Raw genomic sequence first — 21,138 nt, 5'->3', positions numbered from 1 at the left:
TCGGAATAATTAATCTAAAACCATGAATTTGGCGTCTCTATGTTAATCGTTATCTGCAAACGCCAGGCTGAACAGCTACGACTTAAGTTAATTTCCAAAGATTTTGATGCTCTGACGAGTGAGAAAATTCCACAGGATTGGGCCCAGAGGCGAAATAACGGGGCCCAAAGATGATTGTAATCGCAAGTTCGTATGCATCATCGCCAGCACTGAAGTGGAGCATTCTGGGTAATAAAAGTAACAAAATATTAAATAAACACATTTTTTTTCAGAAGATAATTTATTACCCAGAATAGTACAATGCAGCTCGAGGGAATGGATAGGCAGACAAAACTTCTTCTCCATACAGCTCCTGGTGACGTATTATACAACACTGATGTGCACTGACAGCCGATGGTGTAGAGGAGGTGGTTGTCCATAACATCTTCAAACATAATTTTTGTTTAATACATCAAACTCTGCTGATGAATCCCAAAAGGGCAAACTGTTCCAGAGTTTGCTTGTTTAATACTGCAAAAAAGATTATTTTTTATTTTCCTAGGTAAGGCCCACTGAGCTATATAACTATTTTTCAAAAGCAACCTAACAAATGACAGCTCAACGAAGTGGCTTATCACGTGGGAATTTATAGCAGCCAAATACTCCACATGCATGTTTATTCTAAATATGGAGAGAAAACCAGAGGATCCGGAAAACATAAAAACTCCAAATATTCAGGTGTCACGGTCGGGACCGAACCCACGACCTCCTGTATAGGAGGGCGAGGTAGTTAATATCTCGCCACTGTGGCAAAATGGTTAACGTGCACCCAGGAGGCCAAAACACTATCGTACATTTTCATTTGAAAATATAGATGGATGGCGATTTATTTAATTAAATACGTTTTCAGTTTATTTTTATCCTGTTGAAATAAGTCGTTCTGTCATTTTCTAGAACCACTCTCTAACACAGAGTGATGCACTTCTGGCTGAAGAGTTCCAAATGGAAACGTTTCCATCAAATATAAATGGCACAATTAAAATATAATAATATATTTTTTAAAGCCAAGCCATAATTCAACAAACCATTAAAAAAAATGTAATTCATGTCAGATCGGTGGAACACCACATTGCATCCACCTGCCTCATCGTCTGGGACAGCAGGTAGAGACTCGTGCACGTGCAGTATTTAGCTCACGGGACAACCTCCACGGACGCCAAATCCCGCGACTTCAAACGACGACACGGCCCGGCCCCGTCGCTGACTGCGCTTGCGGCCGACCGCAAAAAGGGGCCTCCACATTTTTTGGTGTCAACTTTGAAAAAATCCGCGCTCGCGACGAGCCGAGCGAAATGCCGCAACACGCCGGAACAAATTTCGTTTTTTATGCTTGTTGAGAATAAAATGTATCTCGCGTGCGGTCACCAACAAATAATAATGATACGTGAGCATTTTTTCATCCCCTAGGCAGACATCGGGCGCGAACATCGGTTTGCTGAATGCACGTCCTAATGTGTGCTCCCTTGTCGCGCTGGCGGCAGACCTGGTGAGCTTGCCGAATGCCCCCCCCCCCCCCTTCCCTTAAGAGGAGCGGCAGCTGCACGAGCCAAGAAGGAGGCATGGTAGCGGCGGTGGTCAGCGGAGTCTTCCTGTTGTTGTAGCGTTCGGCGTGTTCGGTGCCCTCTGGGCACCCTTTTGGTTCCGCTCAAACAATCGCGGCGTTGTTTTCCTTGCTGGCACCGCCGGTGCTGTCGGCCGTCTGCCGCTGCTGCCGCTGCTGCTGCTGCTGGAAGGTAGTAGCGCCGGTTGGCCTCGGGGTACGTCACCTCGGACAGCGGCAGCTTGTAGACGCCGTGCAGCCCGCTGCTCATCAGCAGGAAGACGAGCGTGCCCAGGCAGAAGGGCCAAGTTAAGGCAGGCAGGCCGACCTGCGGAGAAGGAATGAAACGTGATGCCGAAGCGAAGGTGTAATGACCAGAGTGTAGAGGACAAGGGTGTGAAGTTGTGGTTGATACCAATGAGGCTGCAGATCTAATTGATAATAGAAATGAGAGAGGGGTGTGCACGGTTCAGAGGTCAGGGCACTGAGCTGGCATCACTTTGACCCTGGGTTCAAATCCAGGCAGCCGCCTGTGAGTCACCACGGGTTCTCACCACACGTACAGACACCTGTGACGTTCAATTTGAGTTTACACTTGATTCGGCGATATTTCAGCACTGAGAATAAAAAAAATATCAGTTTGACTGTCATGCGAACATTTATCTGCAGCAGGGCACATGTAGAGAACCGATAGTTGAATTGACTCATGACCTCAATTCGAGCGGTGCGCAGATGTGAATAAATGTAAAGATTTGTAGGTTTTGATTCATGTGAGCGTAATAATCGGCTGCAAATCAGTAATCTGTTCTCCACTCTCACAGTTTGACGCGTTTAACGTGAGCGATATCAAATGTTTATTTAATAGATTGCTTACGTACGTGTGCAAACATGATTAACTCAAATAATTGTTGTACTGTCCCGACCGATAATGACTTAAATCAAGTGCAGCTAGGTAGCAAACCCAAGAGGGCATTAAACACATTGTCTGGGATAGGATCGGTTTTACACACAAGATATTGAAGAATACCATTCCTGTTATGTGTTGCTTACCGCTGACATCATGTTCATGAGGGCCTCTCCAAGATAAGCACAAAAGAATGCTGTAAAAAAGGGCAACAACAACACAGCTTAACATTTTTGTTAAACAGTCCCATGGCCAACACAACCAAACGACAGGGAGAGAGAAAGAGAGCGGAGTGGGAGAGAATGGGAGAGTGGAAACAGGGAGAGAGAGTAGAGTGGGTGAGGGCAAACAGGGAGAGAGAGTAGAGTGGGTGAGGGCAAACAGGGAGAGAGAGTAGAGTGGGTGAGGGCAAACAGGGAGAGAGAGTAGAGTGGGTGAGGGCAAACAGGGAGAGAGGGTAGAGTGGGTGAGGGCAAACAGGGAGAGAGAGTAGAGTGGGTGAGGGCAAACAGGGAGAGAGAGTAGAGTGGGTGAGGGCAAACAGGGAGAGAGAGTAGAGTGGGTGAGGGCAAACAGGGAGAGAGAGTAGAGTGGGTGAGGGCAAACAGGGAGAGAGAGTAGAGTGGGTGAGGGCAAACAGGGAGAGAGAGTAGAGTGGGTGAGGGCAAACAGGGAGAGAGAGTAGAGTGGGTGAGGGCAAACAGGGAGAGAGAGTAGAGTGGGTGAGGGCAAACAGGGAGAGAGAGTAGAGTGGGTGAGGGCAAACAGGGAGAGAGAGTAGAGTGGGTGAGGGCAAACAGGGAGAGAGAGTAGAGTGGGTGAGGGCAAACAGGGAGAGAGAGTAGAGTGGGTGAGGGCAAACAGGGAGAGAGAGTAGAGTGGGTGAGGGCAAACAGGGAGAGAGAGTAGAGTGGGTGAGGGCAAACAGGGAGAGAGAGTAGAGTGGGTGAGGGCAAACATGGAGAGAGAGAGTAGAGTGGGTGAGGGCAAACAGGGAGAGAGGGTAGAGTGGGTGAGGGCAAACAGGGAGAGAGAGTAGAGTGGGTGAGGGCAAACAGGGAGAGAGGGGGACAGGCAAGCGACCTGGCTATCACAAATGATAGCTCAGCGAATTGGCCTATCATCACGTGGACATTTACAGCAGCCAAATACTCTAAACGCGTGATGATGTTAATTCTAAATGTGGAGGGAAAAAACCTGAGGACCCGGAGAAAAATCCACGCGACCACGGGGAGAGAGCCATGCAAACTCCAAATATACAGCAGGCATCAGGGTCGGGATCGAACCCATGAGCTGCATACCAGGCGAGGTAGTTAACATCTCGCCACCGTGGAGCTAGAAGAGAGATGAGAGATCCCGACAAGATAGGGATGAGAGAGATCAGTTACCATTTTATGTTGATTCAGTTTTCCATGGTGTTGAGCATTAGAATTGGGGCTCTGCGATGGCGAGATTTGGAGTTTGCATGTTCTCCCGGTGGTCGCGTGGATTTTTCTCGGGTTCTCCGGTTTTTCCCTCCACATTTAAAATCAACACGCCTTTAATATTACTTGACTGCTACAAATTGCCACATGATTAGCCGCTTCATTGAGGTATCATTCATGATAGCCAGGTCGCTTCTGAAAACGAGCTATATAGCTCCGTCAATCTTACCTGGTAAATTAAAAGTGGTTCAGTATAGTTTATAGTCTCGAATTCGAGCTGATATTTGTTTCACTCCAAATTTTTTTCTCGCCAATCCAGGGCCTGTGAAGCTGTTCGGGGGCTCTCAGCGTTTGCTCAGTTCACTTCATGCCCCGGCGCAACGACGACTCCTCGCTCCGTGCCACGTTTCTCCTTACCGCACGCAACCGCCACGAGATGTGCCTGCCACGTGAACGCGAAGAACATCCCCCCCCCACGGCGGTGCAGCCCAGCACCACGTTGTAGCTCCACAGGCCATTGTAGATCTTCGGGAACGGCGAGCCCAGGCTGATGCCTGCGAGCAGAGGGTTCCGTCACTGCGTGAACTAAACTATGATAAACTATTAAGCAATTTTTATTTTGCTTTACATCACGTAAGGCCCACTGGGCTGTATAGCTCTTTTACAGAAGCGACCTGGCTGTCACGAATGAGAACTCAACAAAGTGGCTCATCACGTGGAAACTTACAGCAGCAAAATACGTGGTGATGTTAATTCTAAATGTGGAGAGGAAAACCTGAGGACCCAGAGAAAAATCCACGCGACCATTAGCAAAACACGCAAACTCCAAATATGCAGACATCGGGGTCGGGATCGAACCCACGCCCCCTGTATACCAGGCGAGGTTGTTAACATCTCATCGCCGTGACGCCCCACGTCTGTCGATTGCCGATCAACCTACTGCCATCTCATCAAACATTATGTACAGTATATGTAGAGTTTTTTTTTGTCAATCTGGTTCACGGCTCGAAACAGGCAGCCCGCCCTGGTAAATACAACAGATGTATTAACCAAAACGTAAGCGCCGTTCGCTTCACAGTTTGACGTTAAAGATCCGTTGATGTAATTTTGAAGAAGAATAAGGCCATCGTGTGCCGGCGACATGCTACAAATTTGGGAAATAACTCTCGAAATGCAGGCATGTCTCGCCTAACGAGCGTTCTTTCCATGAAAATTCGCTATACCAATCAATTCGAATTTCGACCCATTTGTTCACAAAAAGACCAAAATGTTGGTTTATCGAGCAGAGACCGATCGATAAGTATGCATCCCGTGGCGGCAGGGGGCGCACTTCGGCCCGCAGCTGTTTGTTTAGTAGCTGTGCTGCGTGCACAGCGGCGTTTTGGGTGGGTTCATAAGTCGGAACACAATAATGCCCTATATTGAAATGCCTGTACGGTCAGTGTTATGAAATGTGTTACGATTCCACATTGCTAAACTAATAATTAATAAGAAATATTTTACATTTGCAATTAACACTGTAAAAAAAATACTGTATAGAAATTACAACATAAAAAAGTAACATACAGAGAAAAAAACACTTTTATTTTCACTTACCTGGATTCCTGATGCTACCACAATTGCACACATACAGACATACGCACGGCGTACAGACACACACACAGACACACACAACGACGGCAACGACCCCCCGTGTAGCCTCAAAAGACTGTAGGAGCAAGTGCTGTTCGCGAGTAGTCCGTATAGAGGCCAGTACGGCACAAGAGGGTGAGGGTGGTCTACACCACGCCCGGCCACCTTTGTATCCCAGTGGTGATGTTTACACACCGCATGCTTTAATAGCGCAGCGCACTAACCACTACACTACCGCTCCCCACAAAACACAAAACAAAGATACCCCGTGTAGCCTTAACAGACTGTTGGAGCAAGTGCTGTTAGCGAGCACCTATGAAGGCCGGCACAGCACACAAGGGGATGGGTAGTCAGGACCACGCCCGGCCGCCTTTGTCTCCCAAGTGGCGATATTTACACACCGTACCAGGTACTCATTTGAGGCTGAGTCGACCTATGGAGGCCCAGGACCGGTTCAGGTAATCGTCACTGGTGTTGGCCGTGAGCGGGAATCGAACACAGCGTTCGTAGCGTAGCGCGCTAACCCCTACACTACCGCTCCCCACACACTCACTTGCACACACGCACTCACTTGCACACACGCACTCACTTGCACACACTCACTCACTTGCACACACGCACGCAACCACTCACTCCCAGCGCGAGTCTGACTCACTCCGCGGTTCAGTTTGCAATTGCGAATTCGTGTTTTTTAGCCAATGTAATTGTTTCATACTTCGTGAAAGCTGGTTCGTAAGTATGTGTGCACGTAAGTCGGGCGTTCGTAGGTAGGAGGACTGTTTAAAGGCAGAGAATGGCAAAGTGTGAGTGTGTAGCGCCCCCTACTGCTTCATAGTCGGGTACTCTACGGAACTTGACATCCGATGAATTGTGACAACGAATGGGTAAGGTTGGTGAGTACGTACGTGTGCATTTGAATACGTGACCATGCAAGTTAGAAAGTGGACGACTGTTTAGATGCCTGGATGATTGACTGGTTCAGTGAGTGTGTGACTGAGTGATTGATGGAATCAATGAATGCATAGATAGGTTAATGAATACGTTGGGTAATGGCAGCAAGGTGATTGGGCAGCTGAGAATGTGACTGGGTGGCTGAGTGGGTGAACGCCTGTAGGCAGGTGAGTAGCTAGGCGGACGACTGAGCCGGCAGGTGATTGGGCAGCTGTGACTGGGTGGCTGAGTGGGCGGATGCCTGTAGGCAGATGAGTAGCTAGGCGGATGACTGTGCCGGCAGGTGATTGGGCAGCTGAGAATGTGACTGGGTGGCTGAGTGGGTGGGTAGGTGGGCGGGCGAGCGAGCGAGCGCGTGCGTGGAAGCGCTTCTCACCTGCCAGGATGCCCGCCACGGAGCCCGTGGTGGCGTGCAAGCAGTTGATGGGCGATGAGATGAAGAGGGCGACGGCGATGACGCCGCCAGCCCACGGGTCGTCGCACGCGTACACCTGGCCCACACCCACGGGCACCGCTCGCAGCAGCTGCCCCCGCCGCCGCCACCACCACCACCACCGAATAAAAGAATTCGTGAATTTTATTTTAGCACCGTTTCTTAGAGCACAAGACGATCTACCGTATAACGGAAGACGCTGTGTTTCGCGGACGATAATAGTCTGCTGTAGTTTCGCAGTAGGGGTGGAGGCGGGAGAGGGAAATGTTGCTATGTGGCTCGATAATTCACTGGTCAACAAACAAAAAAATTTCTGGCCTGGACTTTTGCAGCTGTTTTAGACTAATTTCAGGGTGCTGATTCCAAATCTGATCTCAGATTTGCTCTATCACATAATTTTTATGCTATCGGCATACCCCATTTTCATTTATTTTACCCCAAATTAACTCTGTCACTTATGATTGCAAGTTGTTGCGAGTCAGTGACTGCTTTAGTGTTAAAATATGGTGCTGTATTTTTAGGATAGTGTGTTTATAATATAATTCTATGTAGATATCCACATTTATTTAATATTTTTCTTCTGCAGTTTTTATTGAAAATGCAATATTTGATATCTCAAAAACATGATGTGATTACCTTAAAACCGTTGGAATACCTTATGCCAGAAAAAGTGTGTTGACCAATGTATAATTCATCTTCTTGGTTCTTTCGGTAAAGTCACGTAGAAGTAAGTAATAAATAATAAAAATAAAACATAATAAAATAATTCTCACGACGTTTCGGCCACAACGCAAGCAGCCGTCCTCAGGTGAAGACCAGGTCTGTCGGGGAGACAGCGTCTGAGTGTGTAATTGGCGAGTAATAGTCACAGCCTTAACAGACTGCTGGGGAAAGTGCCGTTAGCGAGTAGCACCTATGCCTATGAATGCTGGTACGGCACACGAGTGGATGGGTGATAAGCACTACGGCTTTTGTATCCCTTGTGGCGATGTTGGCGCACCGTGCCAGGTACTCATTTGAGGCTGAGTTGACCTAGGGGAGGCCCAGGACCGGTTCAGATAATCGTCACTGGTGCTGACCGTGAGTGGGAATCGGACTTGGGTCACTGGATTTGTAGAGCAATGCACTAACCGCTACGCCACCAACACCACCAACAGCTGCCGTTCGCTACTAAGTGGCGGTGACGTCACCACAGCGCACGTGCCAGTCTAGGTGCACTTTGAGGCCAGGTGAAGTGTCGAAGGTGCGATGGGTTGACTGAGATGGCTGCCAGAGGTACCCACATGTCCTCCCGCCTGCGCCAACACCACCATCCGCACAACCCTTAGGGGCCGTCCATAAATGACGTCACGCGATTTTGGACGATTTTTGACCCCCCCCCCCCCCATCGTTACACGGCGTCACAAAAAGTCAGACCCCCCTCAAATATGACGTCACCAAGCTCTTCCTCCTACCCCCCCCCCCCCAAAAAAATAAAACATGCTTCAAATCGCTTTAAACTATTGTCATTGTAGTGCGTATTTAATGTGCCGCTGCACTCTGATGTTGTAGGAGCAAACATGTATTACAAAGTTAATTTAATTAAGTAGAACGTGTTGTCTATATTTATTTAAAGTTGCGCATTTTTACGTGACGTCAGATTTCTCAACCCCCCCCCCCCCCTCGTCACACATCGTCACAAATGTCTGACCCCCCCCCCCCCCATAGGTGCATGACGTCATTTATGGACGGCCCCTTACCACCACTTCACGTTGAGATCCTGGGGTAAGTGTGGACATGCAATCCGGCCCCCTCCCGCCCCCCGGCTGAGCTGGCCAGATCTACCATGGGCACGCTGAGCTGCGTCCAGGTGAGGTTGTAGTGGGCGGACGGCGGCTGGAAGAGCGCCTGCGGGAAGTGCGCGTTGTAGTGGCCCGTGGCGGCCATGAAGAGCGTCACGGCGATGTTGAAGGGCAGCGTGAAGACGGGCAATCCCAGGGGCGCGAAGAGAGATGCGAGCGCGCTCGCCAGCTCCTCCGATTAGCACGGCTGGCTATACGTACCGTGCGAAGAAGCGTCGACGAAAGAGGAAGATGAGTCACGCCAATTGTCGTTTTGCTTAAACACGTGGCGCCTTTCTGGCACACACCTGCCACTCAAAGCGTCGTCGTCACGTCCGTGCGTATGGACTTACAAATAGAACAAAATATACTATGATAATTGGTTTTTTACCCTACTATCTGGCAACAAAACTGACACCTTTTTTACGAGGAGTCATGTTTGCATAGACCACAATACCTGTAGTCATAATACAAACAAAAAACATTACTCTGATAATGTCTGCACTGTCCTTGAAGTTGATTGGTCCACACCCGAGACAGCTTTCCTTAGAGCCTAGTCTCACATGGGTTGGACCTAATGACGCCAAAAGGCGCACAACTCAAAGACAATGCACCATCAGAGTATGAGAGCTCGGGGTCAGCATTTACATCATGAGGCCTCCTTTGCCAGTACCACGACTTAATGTCGCGTTGCGCCTGCGCGAGCAGAGCGATTGGTCCATTGAACTCGGTTGCACTTCAACTGGTCCAATGTCATTCGTGTCGACAGGACTGGAGTGTGGTGTGCGTATACCAATATGGCGATAGATATGAATTGTACACCCCCTGCTTGTTCGAAGTTTCAGCTTTAAGTTTATTTTATTCAATCATGTTGAAAACTCAAAACAAGTTAGGATAGATCTACGAGCAAGGGGATTGCAGATCATCGAGGGTGCAAAGGCGAACGCGTAACTTCCCACTGAGTGAAACTGGGGTACTTGAACGAAAGTGCGAATTGATCTGCACGGATCTACTTAGTATGATGGGATTTTCACAGAGCCAGGCAGTGGCGATGAGGCTTTTCTAGCAGACCGTGCAGGTGGGGTATCGGCCGTGCAACAGTTGAGGAATCTGGCAGAGGGAAGGAAGCGACCAGCCGAGGAGTGGCGCCCATCAAAACGGCATTGGCCCATCAGGGCCTCTTGCACTCGGCCCGACTCTTCTCGAACCTTCGAGCACAAGCCCTGTTATCTACCGACGCGTTTTGTAACAGCGCACGATAAAAAAGAAAATCGCGCGAGGAATGTGTGAGGCTTGCACGGTCGCGCGAGGAGGCCGTAAGCGTGGCCGCGATTGGAACTTCGATTCCCGGAGTTGACGATATAGTCTCGATACATGTGTAATGACAGTGGAGTCAGCCTACGGTGTGAGTGGACTAGTGGCCACGGGAGGTAACGACAGGGGAGTCAGCCTACGGTGTGAGCGGACTAGTGGTCACGGCAGGTAATGACAGGGGAGTCAGCCTACGGTGTGAGTGGACTAGTGGCCACGGGAGGTAATGACAGGGGAGTCAGCCTACGGTGTGAGCAGACTAGTGGCCACGGGAGGTAATTACAGTGGAGTCAGCCTACGATGTGAGTGGACTAGTGACCACAGGAGGTAATGACAGGGGAGTCAACCTACAGTGTTGGCGGACTAGTGGCCACGGGAGGTAATGACAGGGGAGTCAACCTACGGTGTGAGTGGACTAGTGGCCACGGGAGGTAATGACAGGGGAGTCAGCCTGCGGTGTGAGTGGACTAGTGGCCACGGGAGGTAATGACAGGGGAGTCAGCCTGCAGTGCAAGGGGACTAGTGGCCACGGGAGGTAATGACAGGGGAGTCAACCTATGGTGTGAGTAGACTAGTGGCCACGGGAGGTAATGACAGGGGAGTCAACCTACAGTGCAAGGGGACTAGTGGCCACGGGAGGTAATGACAGGGGAGTCAGCCTACGGTGTGAGTGGACTAGTGGCCACGGGAGGTAATGACAGGGGAGTCAGCCTGCAGTACGCATGGACTGGTGGCTCGGGAATGATCGAGAATAGGAGCGTGGCCAAGTAATGGAAGAGGATGGCAGTCTGCTGGTAGAGCGAGCGGTCTAGAACCAGCGAGAGGTTCGGGAATGGGGGCGTGGCCTCGGACCGTATATAAGGGAGATGCACGGGAAACTCGGGGCTGTTGCAGTGGTGGTCTTTGCCTGTCCAAGTGTGAGTACGTGGCTCCTTAATAAAGAAACCATCTCAAGACAAGTGTGTCGAAGTCGTCATGACACATGCAACTTGCCTTCACACCATTTGAGGACGAATACAATAATAACAGGATGCTGTCTTCCTAATGTGCACTTGTACGAGGGCACCATAATTTTTGTTCAGGTGATATGTCTGTCACCTGATGGAAAGATCTGACAATTTATAGAGGGGTTGAGTGGTGATGCAGTTGGTTAGCACCACGTGCAATGCCCGTGGCCGCATGGTTTTAACTCCTGCCCATGGCTCACATCAACAGCGAGTGTTATCTGAACTTGTCGTGGGCTGTCAATTGTTGTTGTTGTTGTTTTTCCCGTTTACAGAAATCTTCTTCTTTTGTATGGCTGATGTAGTTGCAGAGAAACGACTATAATTCCATATTCAAGCCAGATACCCGCTTCAGGAGTAGCAGCGGAGTGTATCATCGCTGTGATGTCTCCTTCGTATTTGTGGATCAGGCATTGTGTCATATGTTGTATGGTCTGTTCTGGATGACCACAGTCTCACCACTGGAGAGTTTTTAATCACCTGTTTGTGCATCAGGTATCCGCATCTACCATGGTTTGTGCAGATGCAGTTTCGGGTGGATCATGAGCTTCAAACCCAGGCGTTCTCTTGCTATGAGTCTTTCATGAGGTGTTTGTGAGTTTCTTCTCAACAACATTAAGCAATTCAAGTGCGTGTTCGGCACATGCTCCTAAACCCCATCTATTGACGTGCGAGCTGCTCATAATGTTTATGATGGCCGTAGTAGTAATCGGCTTGTGGGGCAATATCCTTCACTGTGTTGCATGCTTCATGTGATAAAAACATTTTGTTGCTAAGTTAGATTTTTTTACGAACCAGAGAGGCAATGTCCATTTTTTTTACCACAGAAGTTATATTGCAGTTGTACGGTGGTGTCGAAGTTTGTTGAGCGTATGTGACTGCTTGAGGGCCACGTCAAAAATACATCTCGGCAGATAATACATGTTGAGAAACGTGAAGAAACAAGGATGGAAAGAAGGTCACATCTAATATACAGACACATTTTTTAGTCGTGGGATTCTTTTGACCCACCATGAAAAACAATGCAGAACATTGCTGCTCAATTTTCGAAACAATGGCTTTAAAAAAGTAGCTGCGAAGATGGTCGGAGTTCACGTGATGGTTTATGCTCCTTGACGAGATCAGCAAGGTATTGTGGCTCATTTGTAGCAATCACTTTGTGTGTAATGAATACGAAGTTATAATGCATTCGTTCGGCAACCGGAAGCCAATGCAGCTCGACGAGCACTGGACGAACATGGTCGGATCTTGCGGTACCCGTCATGGCACGTGCTCATAGCCAAGGATATGGAGGCGCTAGGAATACAAAAGGGCAGGGGTCGCTCTCACCACTCTCTCCCTCACCTCACCATGCCCATGATGGAGACAGGGATCAGGAGCCACCAGTACCAGGGCCCTCGATCGCAAAACACGGCCATGAGGATGCCCACGAGGAGCCCGCTGTAGCCGTAGAGGCCCGCAGCCACGTTCGCCCTGGGGCACGCAGGAAGGGGGAGCGTGGGTTCAGCGCAGGAGGTCAAAGCGTCTCCCTCCCTGTCCACGTCGCTCAGAACACGCCGCAGATCGCGTCACATCTCGCAAAGCTAAGCGGGAGGCTGCCTATGAATACGAATTGTAAACTAAAAGCAGTTGTTGTATTCTTTGGGTCTTTCGGTAAAGTCACGTAGATAGGTTCAAAGAAAATATCTACGTGACTTTGCCGGTAAAGTCACGTAGATAGGTTCAAAGAAAATAGCTATGTGACTTTGCCGAAAGACCCAAAGAATATTAATTCTTGCAAACACGAAAGCTTTAAGTCAAGTTTTAAACAGTTTTTTTTATTTAACCAGGTAAGGCCCACTGAGCTATAAGCTCTTTTTCAGAAGGGGCCTGGCCATCAATTGATAGCTCAGCGAAGTAGCGTATCACGTGGAAATGTATAGCAGTCGAATACTCTAAAACACACATTTCTAAACGTGGAGGGAAACTCCGGAGGATCCGGAAAATAATGCACACTGCAATTATACGGGCGTCAGGGTCGGGATCGAACCAACGACATCCTGTATAGAGGTTTTTTTGGGTTAGATCGCGTAAATATATAAATGTGTCGTTAAAACCCGCCACCACCCAACACAGCCAACTAGTAAGGGTTGTTACGTAAACAGAACATCGGTGTGTTGGAGAGCCAAGCCACAACATTTACAAACTGAGTACGACGTTTCGCCAGTAATTACAACAAGCTTCATCAGGCGACAGCCAGATTTGTGGAGAAGTCCACCTGTTTCGTTCCTTATATAGAGGCGTAGATGTGTTGACCACCCTTCTGCGCTCTTGCACGATGTGGGGGGGGGGGATTACAGAGGCAACGTACATGATGCATGTGCATTATGCGAGCCCTTTGAACTTGTCCTTCCTGTCTATTGTGTTTATTAAAATAGCCATACCAACGGTAATCCCTATTGAAGTACGCTGCCCTTTGTAGGCATGCATTTAAATAATGTATTATTTGATGATTCGCTTCCACGCAGCACTATCCGAATGGTTATCGTTATTTCGATTTCTTTCAATTTCGATAGATTCTCTAATTAGTCTTGGCCAGTAGTAGCTGGTTTTTGCACAAAACTTCAACATTATCAAAATCAACATAATAAAAAATCTATTTTAACGACACATTTATATATTTACGCGACCTAACCCCAAAAAACCTCTATTATGGATGATATCGTTCGCGAAAGTCTACGAGTTAAACTGACATCCTGTATACCAGGGGAGGTAGTTAACATCTCGCCACCGTGGTGCCTTGTTGGCTTGGGCTGCAAGGTAGCCAGGAGATGGTAGAACAGCAATGAATTCTCAAGCAATCTTTTTTTTGGAGAAGGGGGGGTGGTAATGGGGGGGGGGTTCTTAAAAATGCGATGCCTCCAAAGCCCCGCCCCCCACCACCAAATGTGTCGATCTGGGCGGCCCTGCCCGGCAAGCCGTTTGCCGCACGTTTCACCTGCTGAGCTTGAGGAGAAGGGCGGCCGCGGTGGCGGCGAGCACGCCCAGGTACCCGCAGAGGGCCCACCAGGGCTCCTGCAGCAGCAGCGCGGCCAGGATGAGGACACCGCGGAGAGGGTTGTTGACGAAATTCACCTGCGCCGTTCCTCGCAGGCTCCAGTCGAGGAACTGCAGCGGCAGCCACCGCTCTTTGCGTCGTCGTCGTCGTTCGCGGGCCCCCCCCCCCCGAGGGGAAGATCAGAGAATAGGAATCTTTATTTAGACATGGAGGAATCCGAATGAGACGTCGCGTGAGAGATATTGTTACTTACTGATCACTGGTAAAGTTTCCATGAGTTCAAGGGTCGAAACGATGCCAGGCTTCTGGAACGTTTAGCCGTGCAGCTTGCTCTTGATTTGATTTGTCATTGATTTCGGGCCGGATTAGGTGAGTGCAAGGTGTGTCGTAATTCCCTCCTCTACCCGACACAGCCGATTAAAAAAGTTGCTACGTGATGAACAAACGTGCCAAATTGTCTCTGCTTCAGCAGTGCCGCTGTTGGTGATATCGGAAAGCGATCCACTCACGTTTAACAAGTGGGTACGTTCCGCTGATAGTCATGAGGTGGGTGTGTACGACACACATCCAACTCACGCCGTGTGGCTCAAACATCAATTAGCAATCGTTACAAGAGCCTGCCACACGTGTAACACATTCCTGCGGAGGGAGCTAGTAGTTACGTTGGGTTGCTCGGTCAATGGCCAGGGTCAACGGCGGCGTGGTGTATTCCGCAAATATGCCCGACTGTGAGGGCGGGCACAAGCCGGCGTGAGTAGGTTAACGTTGAGTTCTATAAGGGCACCACGGGGTGACCAGCCCCTCCACACCCAGCCCCACCCCTCCCACCCCCCACCCAGCCCCACCCTCCCCACCCAGCCCCTCCCCATCCAGCCCCTCCCCACCCAGCCCCACCCCTCCCACCCCCACCCAGCCCCTCCCCACCCAGCCCCTCCCCACCCTCCCCACCCAGCCCCTCCCCACCCAGCCCCTCCCTGTACGACGGACGGACACAATAATCCCCTGTGGGCTAGTGTAACCAGGAGGTTACTACCAGTAAAATGTACTCATGACTAAAATTCATGTTGACGAGTTCAGAGCCCTCTGAACACTGATGCCTCCGCAAGTGTTCGACCTCAGAAATAAACATGACGCATAGTGGTGATGATATGTTCTTTTGTGTAAAAAAAACACACGCAACATTATCCTTACCTTTCATCCACTTGTTATATTCCGTCATTTCTCCAGTAAAATATTTGAGTATCTGACTTATGCGCAGAATCTTTTGCTTGAGGTTGGATAGGGCAGGTGACTGGGAGCCTGATTCGTCTGCCATGAATGCGTCTTCCTCCAGCCTGTGTGCGATAAGAGAAGAGACGGTGAGATTAGCATGAGCCAGAGTATACATCGGTACCACGCAAGGTTTTTGTACATAGTAACAATTTATTTACGTGGCTAATGATAGTGAATGATTGGAAAACCCCACGCGTTTCGAGTGGTCATCGCATTAGTCACTGTTATTGACCACGTAACAAAAATTGGAACCGCTAAAGTTACGCCACCTCAGATGGTACCGACAAGTTAATTATATCACTTTTGGGCTCACAGCTCTTCGGAGTGATGGCAAACGGAAAAAAAATGAAGGGCAGCAGTGAGTGACGGTGTCAGGTTGGAAGCATCATTCATGAAAAAGAGTCCTTGTCTTGATCCGGACTCTTCTTTGACATAAATACAAAACTTTCTTTATAATAAAAACAACGTTAAAGTTACTCTAAGACAGTGGTCCTTAACATGGGGTCCACGCACCACCTGCGGCTGCGTAATGCCCTTTCTGGAGGTGCGAGACATGGAAAAAATATTTTTAAGGTAAATAAATACAACTACTTTGTTTAATCAGACCTATGTATTTGTTAACATAAAACTGTTTTTTACGATTGAGAACCAAAGGGGTGCAAGGCTACAGTTAAGGGGAAGAACCACTGCTCTCAGGTGTAATTTCATATAGCTCTAGTACGATGTATTAAGTCATACGGAAATGACATCACTGGTATGTTGACATGCCTGACGAGGGTGACATGTTTTTCTCTCTCATTAATATATCTTCAGACTTGTGTCAGACACAATAGCCTATAGCGATAACAGCTACTTGCATTTAGGAGTGAAACATTTGCTTCATATCACAATTAGAATTTGTTCCGCAGTGGCGAGATGTTAACTAACTCGCTTGATATTCAGGAGGTCGTGAGTAAGATCCCGACCTTGACGCCTGCTGTATATTTGGAGTTTAACACATAGGCTTTCTCGACCAATATTATTCATAATAAACGTTTTTGGGTTAGATTGCGTTATTTATAAATGTGTCGTATGAGTGAATTAAATGATGACGTCGCCCTGCTGCTCTATTTAAGACCGGGAGCAAGTGAGGGCTTCACCATTCTGGCAAACTGCCCGATGATGCTGGATGTAATTACCAGCGAAACGTCGTACCCAAAAATTGTAAATGTTGTGGATTCACTTTTCAACACACCGGTGGGCTAAAGTAGTTAACTACAGTAAAACCTTGGATTGCGAGTAACTTGGTCTGCGAGTGTTTTGCAAGACGAGCAAATTTTTTAAATAAATATTAATTTGATAAACGAGCGAGGTCTTGCAATACGAGTAGTACGTATAGGCTTTGTCTGCCGAGCGTCACGTGATCACAACTGATATACGAGTGCTTTGATATACGAGTGCTTTGGATTACAAGCACGTTTCCGGAACGAATTATGCTCGCAATCCAAGGTTTTACTGTATTTGTCTTTTGTCAACGTGACACTTTTTTACTGATTGGCCGTGTCGGGTGGTGGAGGGTTATGACACATTTATAAATAACGCGATCTAACCCAAAAATGTTTATTATGAACCACAGCCTGCGGCGCCCCCCAACAACCACAGCCTGTGGCGACCCCCAACAGACTGGTCAAATAAATCCTTGCGATCCACTCGCACAGCGTGCAGTGGACCTTCATCCAGCAGTGAATTTAAGCACCAAAAAAACTACAGCACTAATGTAATGAGAACCGTGTATATATGTCCGTACGTAATAGATGTGTGTGTAGTGCACGTGTGTTTTACCATCAAAAGTATTATTGAAAAGTATAAATATATATAAACACCCAGGTTTGTCAATCTGTCATTCTGTGATTCTGTCATTGTGATTAATGTGGCACGGATTGGTTGTACGCCCCCCAGGTGACGTTGTGCCGTAATAAGGTGCTGTGGGCAGCTGATCTTCCACCACGCTCACAGGCCGACAGGGGTGGGGGCTGAGAGGGAGGGGGACCCCCCCCTCCATAAAACCCCTTAAGATAAGAGCCTTCCACCCCCCCCCCCCCCCCGTGACCGGAGGTTGACAGACCAGAGCCCCCAGGGGTGGTTTGCTGAGGGGGGCCCCCCCACCACTTCCTAAGACCCCTTAAGATCATAGCTCTTAGAAATGAATGTAAATATCACAACTAAAGTTAAAATACATTTCATTCATATTCATATTCAGGTTCTCATTACATTAGTATTGTAGTTTTTTGGTGCTCAAATCCACTGCTGGATGAAGGCCCACCGCACGCTGTGCGAGTGGATCGTAAGGATTTACTTGACCAGTCTGTTGGGGGCCGCCGCAGACTGTGGTTGTTGGGGGGCGCTGCAGACTGTGGTTGTTGGGGGGCGCCACAGGCTGTGGTTGTTGTAGAGTACTGTAAAAAAAACGCGAACGGCTTTGCTGTACTTGAGGACTTTCAATAAGTCGAATAAGAGCGGCTTTACGCAGCTTTCACTTACAATTTTCACTCTCCATACCTTTTTTTGACGATCCCGCGATGTAACTTTAATGTGAATGAATGAAAATGCATTTAAACTTTAGTTGTGATATTTACATTCACTTCTACGAGCTATGACTTATTAATCACTGAAATAACTGTTAGGATTATTTGCAAGGTGTTATCTTAAGGGGTCTTAGGAAGTGTTGGAGTGGGGTCCTCCTCCCCCTCAGCCCCCACCCCTGTCGGCCCGTGAGCGTGGTGGCAGATCAGCTGCCCACAGCGCCTTATTACGGCGCAACATCACCTGGGGGGCGTACATGTTTGTAAGGGGCGCACCTCTGGTTGGCTGCTTGCTCGCGGTCACATGACGTACTTCAACCAATCCGTGCCGCGTTAGTCACAATGACAGAATCACAGAATGACATACCTGGGTGTTTATATATATATTTGGAGTTTTCATCTCTCTCTCCCCGTGGTCGCGTAGATTTTTCTACGGGTCCTCCGGGATTTTCCCTCCACATTTAGAAACATGAGTTTAGAGTATTTGGCTGCTATAGATTTGTACGTGATAAGCCACTTCGTTAAATTATCATTTGTGGTCATGTCGCTTCTGAAAAAGAGCTATACAGCTCAGTGGGCCTTACCCGGTAAAATAAAAAATGTTTAGTTTAATAGTTTCATTCGGATAAAAAAAACGAGTCTAAATTTGTACTTAACCTGTGTTGTGCAACCGGCGCCCTGACATTACGCTGTGCTTCTTAATCTGATCGAGCAACTTGTCCTCTTGGCCCCACATCGGCCGCAGTAACGCCACACCAGTATCCACTGTCGCATCAGAGCCAGAAGCCAACTAGTTGTGCAAGTCTCCACGGAGCCAAAGCACCTGTGACGTGATATGGCTTCGAACATTGGCAGCCTTTGCCATATCAATTAAGCCGAGTGACTCCTGAGCTGGAGTGGATCACGACAGGCTTCGTGGGTTCCACTTTGTTAAGCGAAAAAAAATCACGACTAATGCCATCGTCAACTCGGCGACCGAACATCGATCAACGATCTACCCCGGTCTCCAGTACAACAAGTCCAGCCGCCATATCTCTGAGCTAAGGAACATGAGCCTAATTTCAGCTGAAGCTGAGCTCTGGAGAATATTTCCAAGTCCATAAATAAGATAACCACTCTTTTCGATTTAAAGCTTTCGTGACTGCAGGGATTCACCTTCTTGGTTCTTTCGGTAAAGTCACGTAGAAGGGAAATAATAAAATAATAAAAATAAAACATAATAAAATACAATTCTTACGACATTTCGGCCACAACGCAAGCAGCCGTCCTCAGGTGACTTTACCGAAAAAACCAAGAAGAAGATAACCACTGTGGACTTCTCTGACGGTGGATACCGCTGTGACTTTATAACCAAACTCCGTCTGGAATTTGAAATCGGCGAGGCAGCTACATCTCTGAGTATTCAACACCGAGGGCAGGGATCCCCACGAGCAGAAATCCAAGGGTATATTCGTTCTCCTTTTAGAGACACACTTCATATTGATTCTCATATTCCGTATGCATCTCATTATCAGATGAGGGTTTTTTTATTGTTCTCCATCAAACAAACTATATTGATATTAAATATGCAGAAAGCATTACGAATGTCTGATTTACCTCTTTACATGTAGGGAAATAAGTAAATAAACGCCCGGGACATACAATGGTCGTCGATATTAATTATATTTAATCATATACCGTGTTATAATTAATCAGAATACGGGGTGATCTATTTATAGACGCGCCACTGATGTCTAATGGCCATGTCAATGTTTTTTTTTCTTAACAGCAGATTGAATATTGGGCTTCACATCTTACAGAGGAGAGATTTGGGCAATTGAATAAGTGCACCGAAATTGGTGAGATACACGTAAAAGGCTTTGAAATACAATGTCGTTTTGTCTACAATTCTCCCCTACTATTTTAGTGGGGTATCTATAAATGGACCATCAATGTGGCTACAGCACATGAGAATACGCATTTATACTGGAGGAGGAATCCGATGAGCGATAAAGTTATTTATCACAGATGTCCAGTGGAGGTCAGAATATTGCAACAAAAACACTACAAAAACACGATAGGAGTGCAAAGTATAAGAACGTTATACAAATACCTTACAAATCTACAAATAAAACTAAACCATTTTTTAAAAATAAATCTTACCAAGTAAATCCCACTGAGGTATTAACTTATTTTTCAGAAACGACCTGGTCACAAATTATCGTTCAACAAAGGGGCTTATCATGGGAAAATCTATAACAGCAAAATAATCTAAATAATCTCAGTGCATACTCTTCGGTTCTTTCGGTAAAATCACGTCGGTATAAAATTTTATTTTATGGATTCCTGCAGTCACGAAAGGTTCAAATCAAGATTTAATCTCAATGCATGTTTCTAAATGTGGAGGGGAAAATCGGAGGGCCCGGAGAAACAATCCACGCGACCACGGGAAGAAGGGACATGCAAATTCCAAATATACAGCAGGCATCATGGTCAGGATCGAGCCCCCCCTACCTCCTGCATATCAGGCGAGGAAGCTAACATCACACCACCGTGGTGCCCCTTAATTAAATAAAGTATGTAAGTAGAATTTTCATTAATTCCCAAGCTTACGAAAGGCAGTAAAACAATAGCATACACAGCCCCAGACCACCACCAACACATCACACACAGTTCCTGAATAAAATAGTGCATACAATTGAAACATCGATTCAATGTTAAGAATAAAATTTACAAAGTACATTTTGCAAATGTGGCTGTATCCATCATTAATCTTCTTATTCAGAATCTGTGGATGTAAAGGAGAGAAACTTACTTTAATTTCAGTGCTGCCTTGCGTGGGTTTTTCTTCAGTATTGGACACCAACGGGTTTCTGGGCTACTTCTCAAGCGAAGCAGATGATGATGACTCCAGGACGCGTTATAAGCACATCGCCGTCCCCACCTACAACGCTCATTTACATTTCTTGAACCAATACAAATCCACTGACCGCCCCGCGCCTGCAATGTAACCAATGGCAGTAATGCCTCTGAATATTCATAACGTTATTTATTTCAAAAAGTTACTTTTATGTCTCAGTAGCGTTACGGAGATCACGTGACGTGTAGTGAAGGTTGTGAGTTGACGCCGAGGAGGGGGGAGGAGGCGCCTCGCCCCCCATGTGGAGTGACGTCACCCGCTAATTATTATTAATAGAGGGGGGGGGGGTCCATTTGGAAGAAGTCACCTCT

The 21,138-nt window shown here is 47.6% G+C and overlaps 1 protein-coding gene across 1 annotated transcript; it reads right to left on the bottom strand.

Annotated features, from left to right (window-relative positions):
• Positions 1-332: 332 nt before the first annotated feature.
• LOC133343581 (urea transporter 2-like) lies at positions 333-20,782 on the bottom strand. The gene is given in 10 exon segments (XM_061553269.1): positions 333-1,907; positions 2,630-2,679; positions 4,325-4,379; positions 4,382-4,461; positions 6,867-7,014; positions 8,748-8,951; positions 12,408-12,531; positions 14,036-14,225; positions 15,287-15,429; positions 20,723-20,782. Coding segments are annotated over 9 exon segments (1,395 nt in total). The 5' UTR covers positions 15,411-15,429; positions 20,723-20,782; the 3' UTR covers positions 333-1,487.
• Between the last annotated feature and the right edge of the window lie 356 nt (positions 20,783-21,138).

This window comes from Lethenteron reissneri, chromosome 18 (assembly GCF_015708825.2).
Source record: "Lethenteron reissneri isolate LAM-NWPU_2019-01 chromosome 18, ASM1570882v1, whole genome shotgun sequence".
NCBI classification, from domain to species: domain Eukaryota; kingdom Metazoa; phylum Chordata; class Hyperoartia; order Petromyzontiformes; family Petromyzontidae; genus Lethenteron; species Lethenteron reissneri.
Note: the sequence above shows the minus strand (reverse complement) of the source record. Positions and strands in the feature narration are given on the sequence as shown.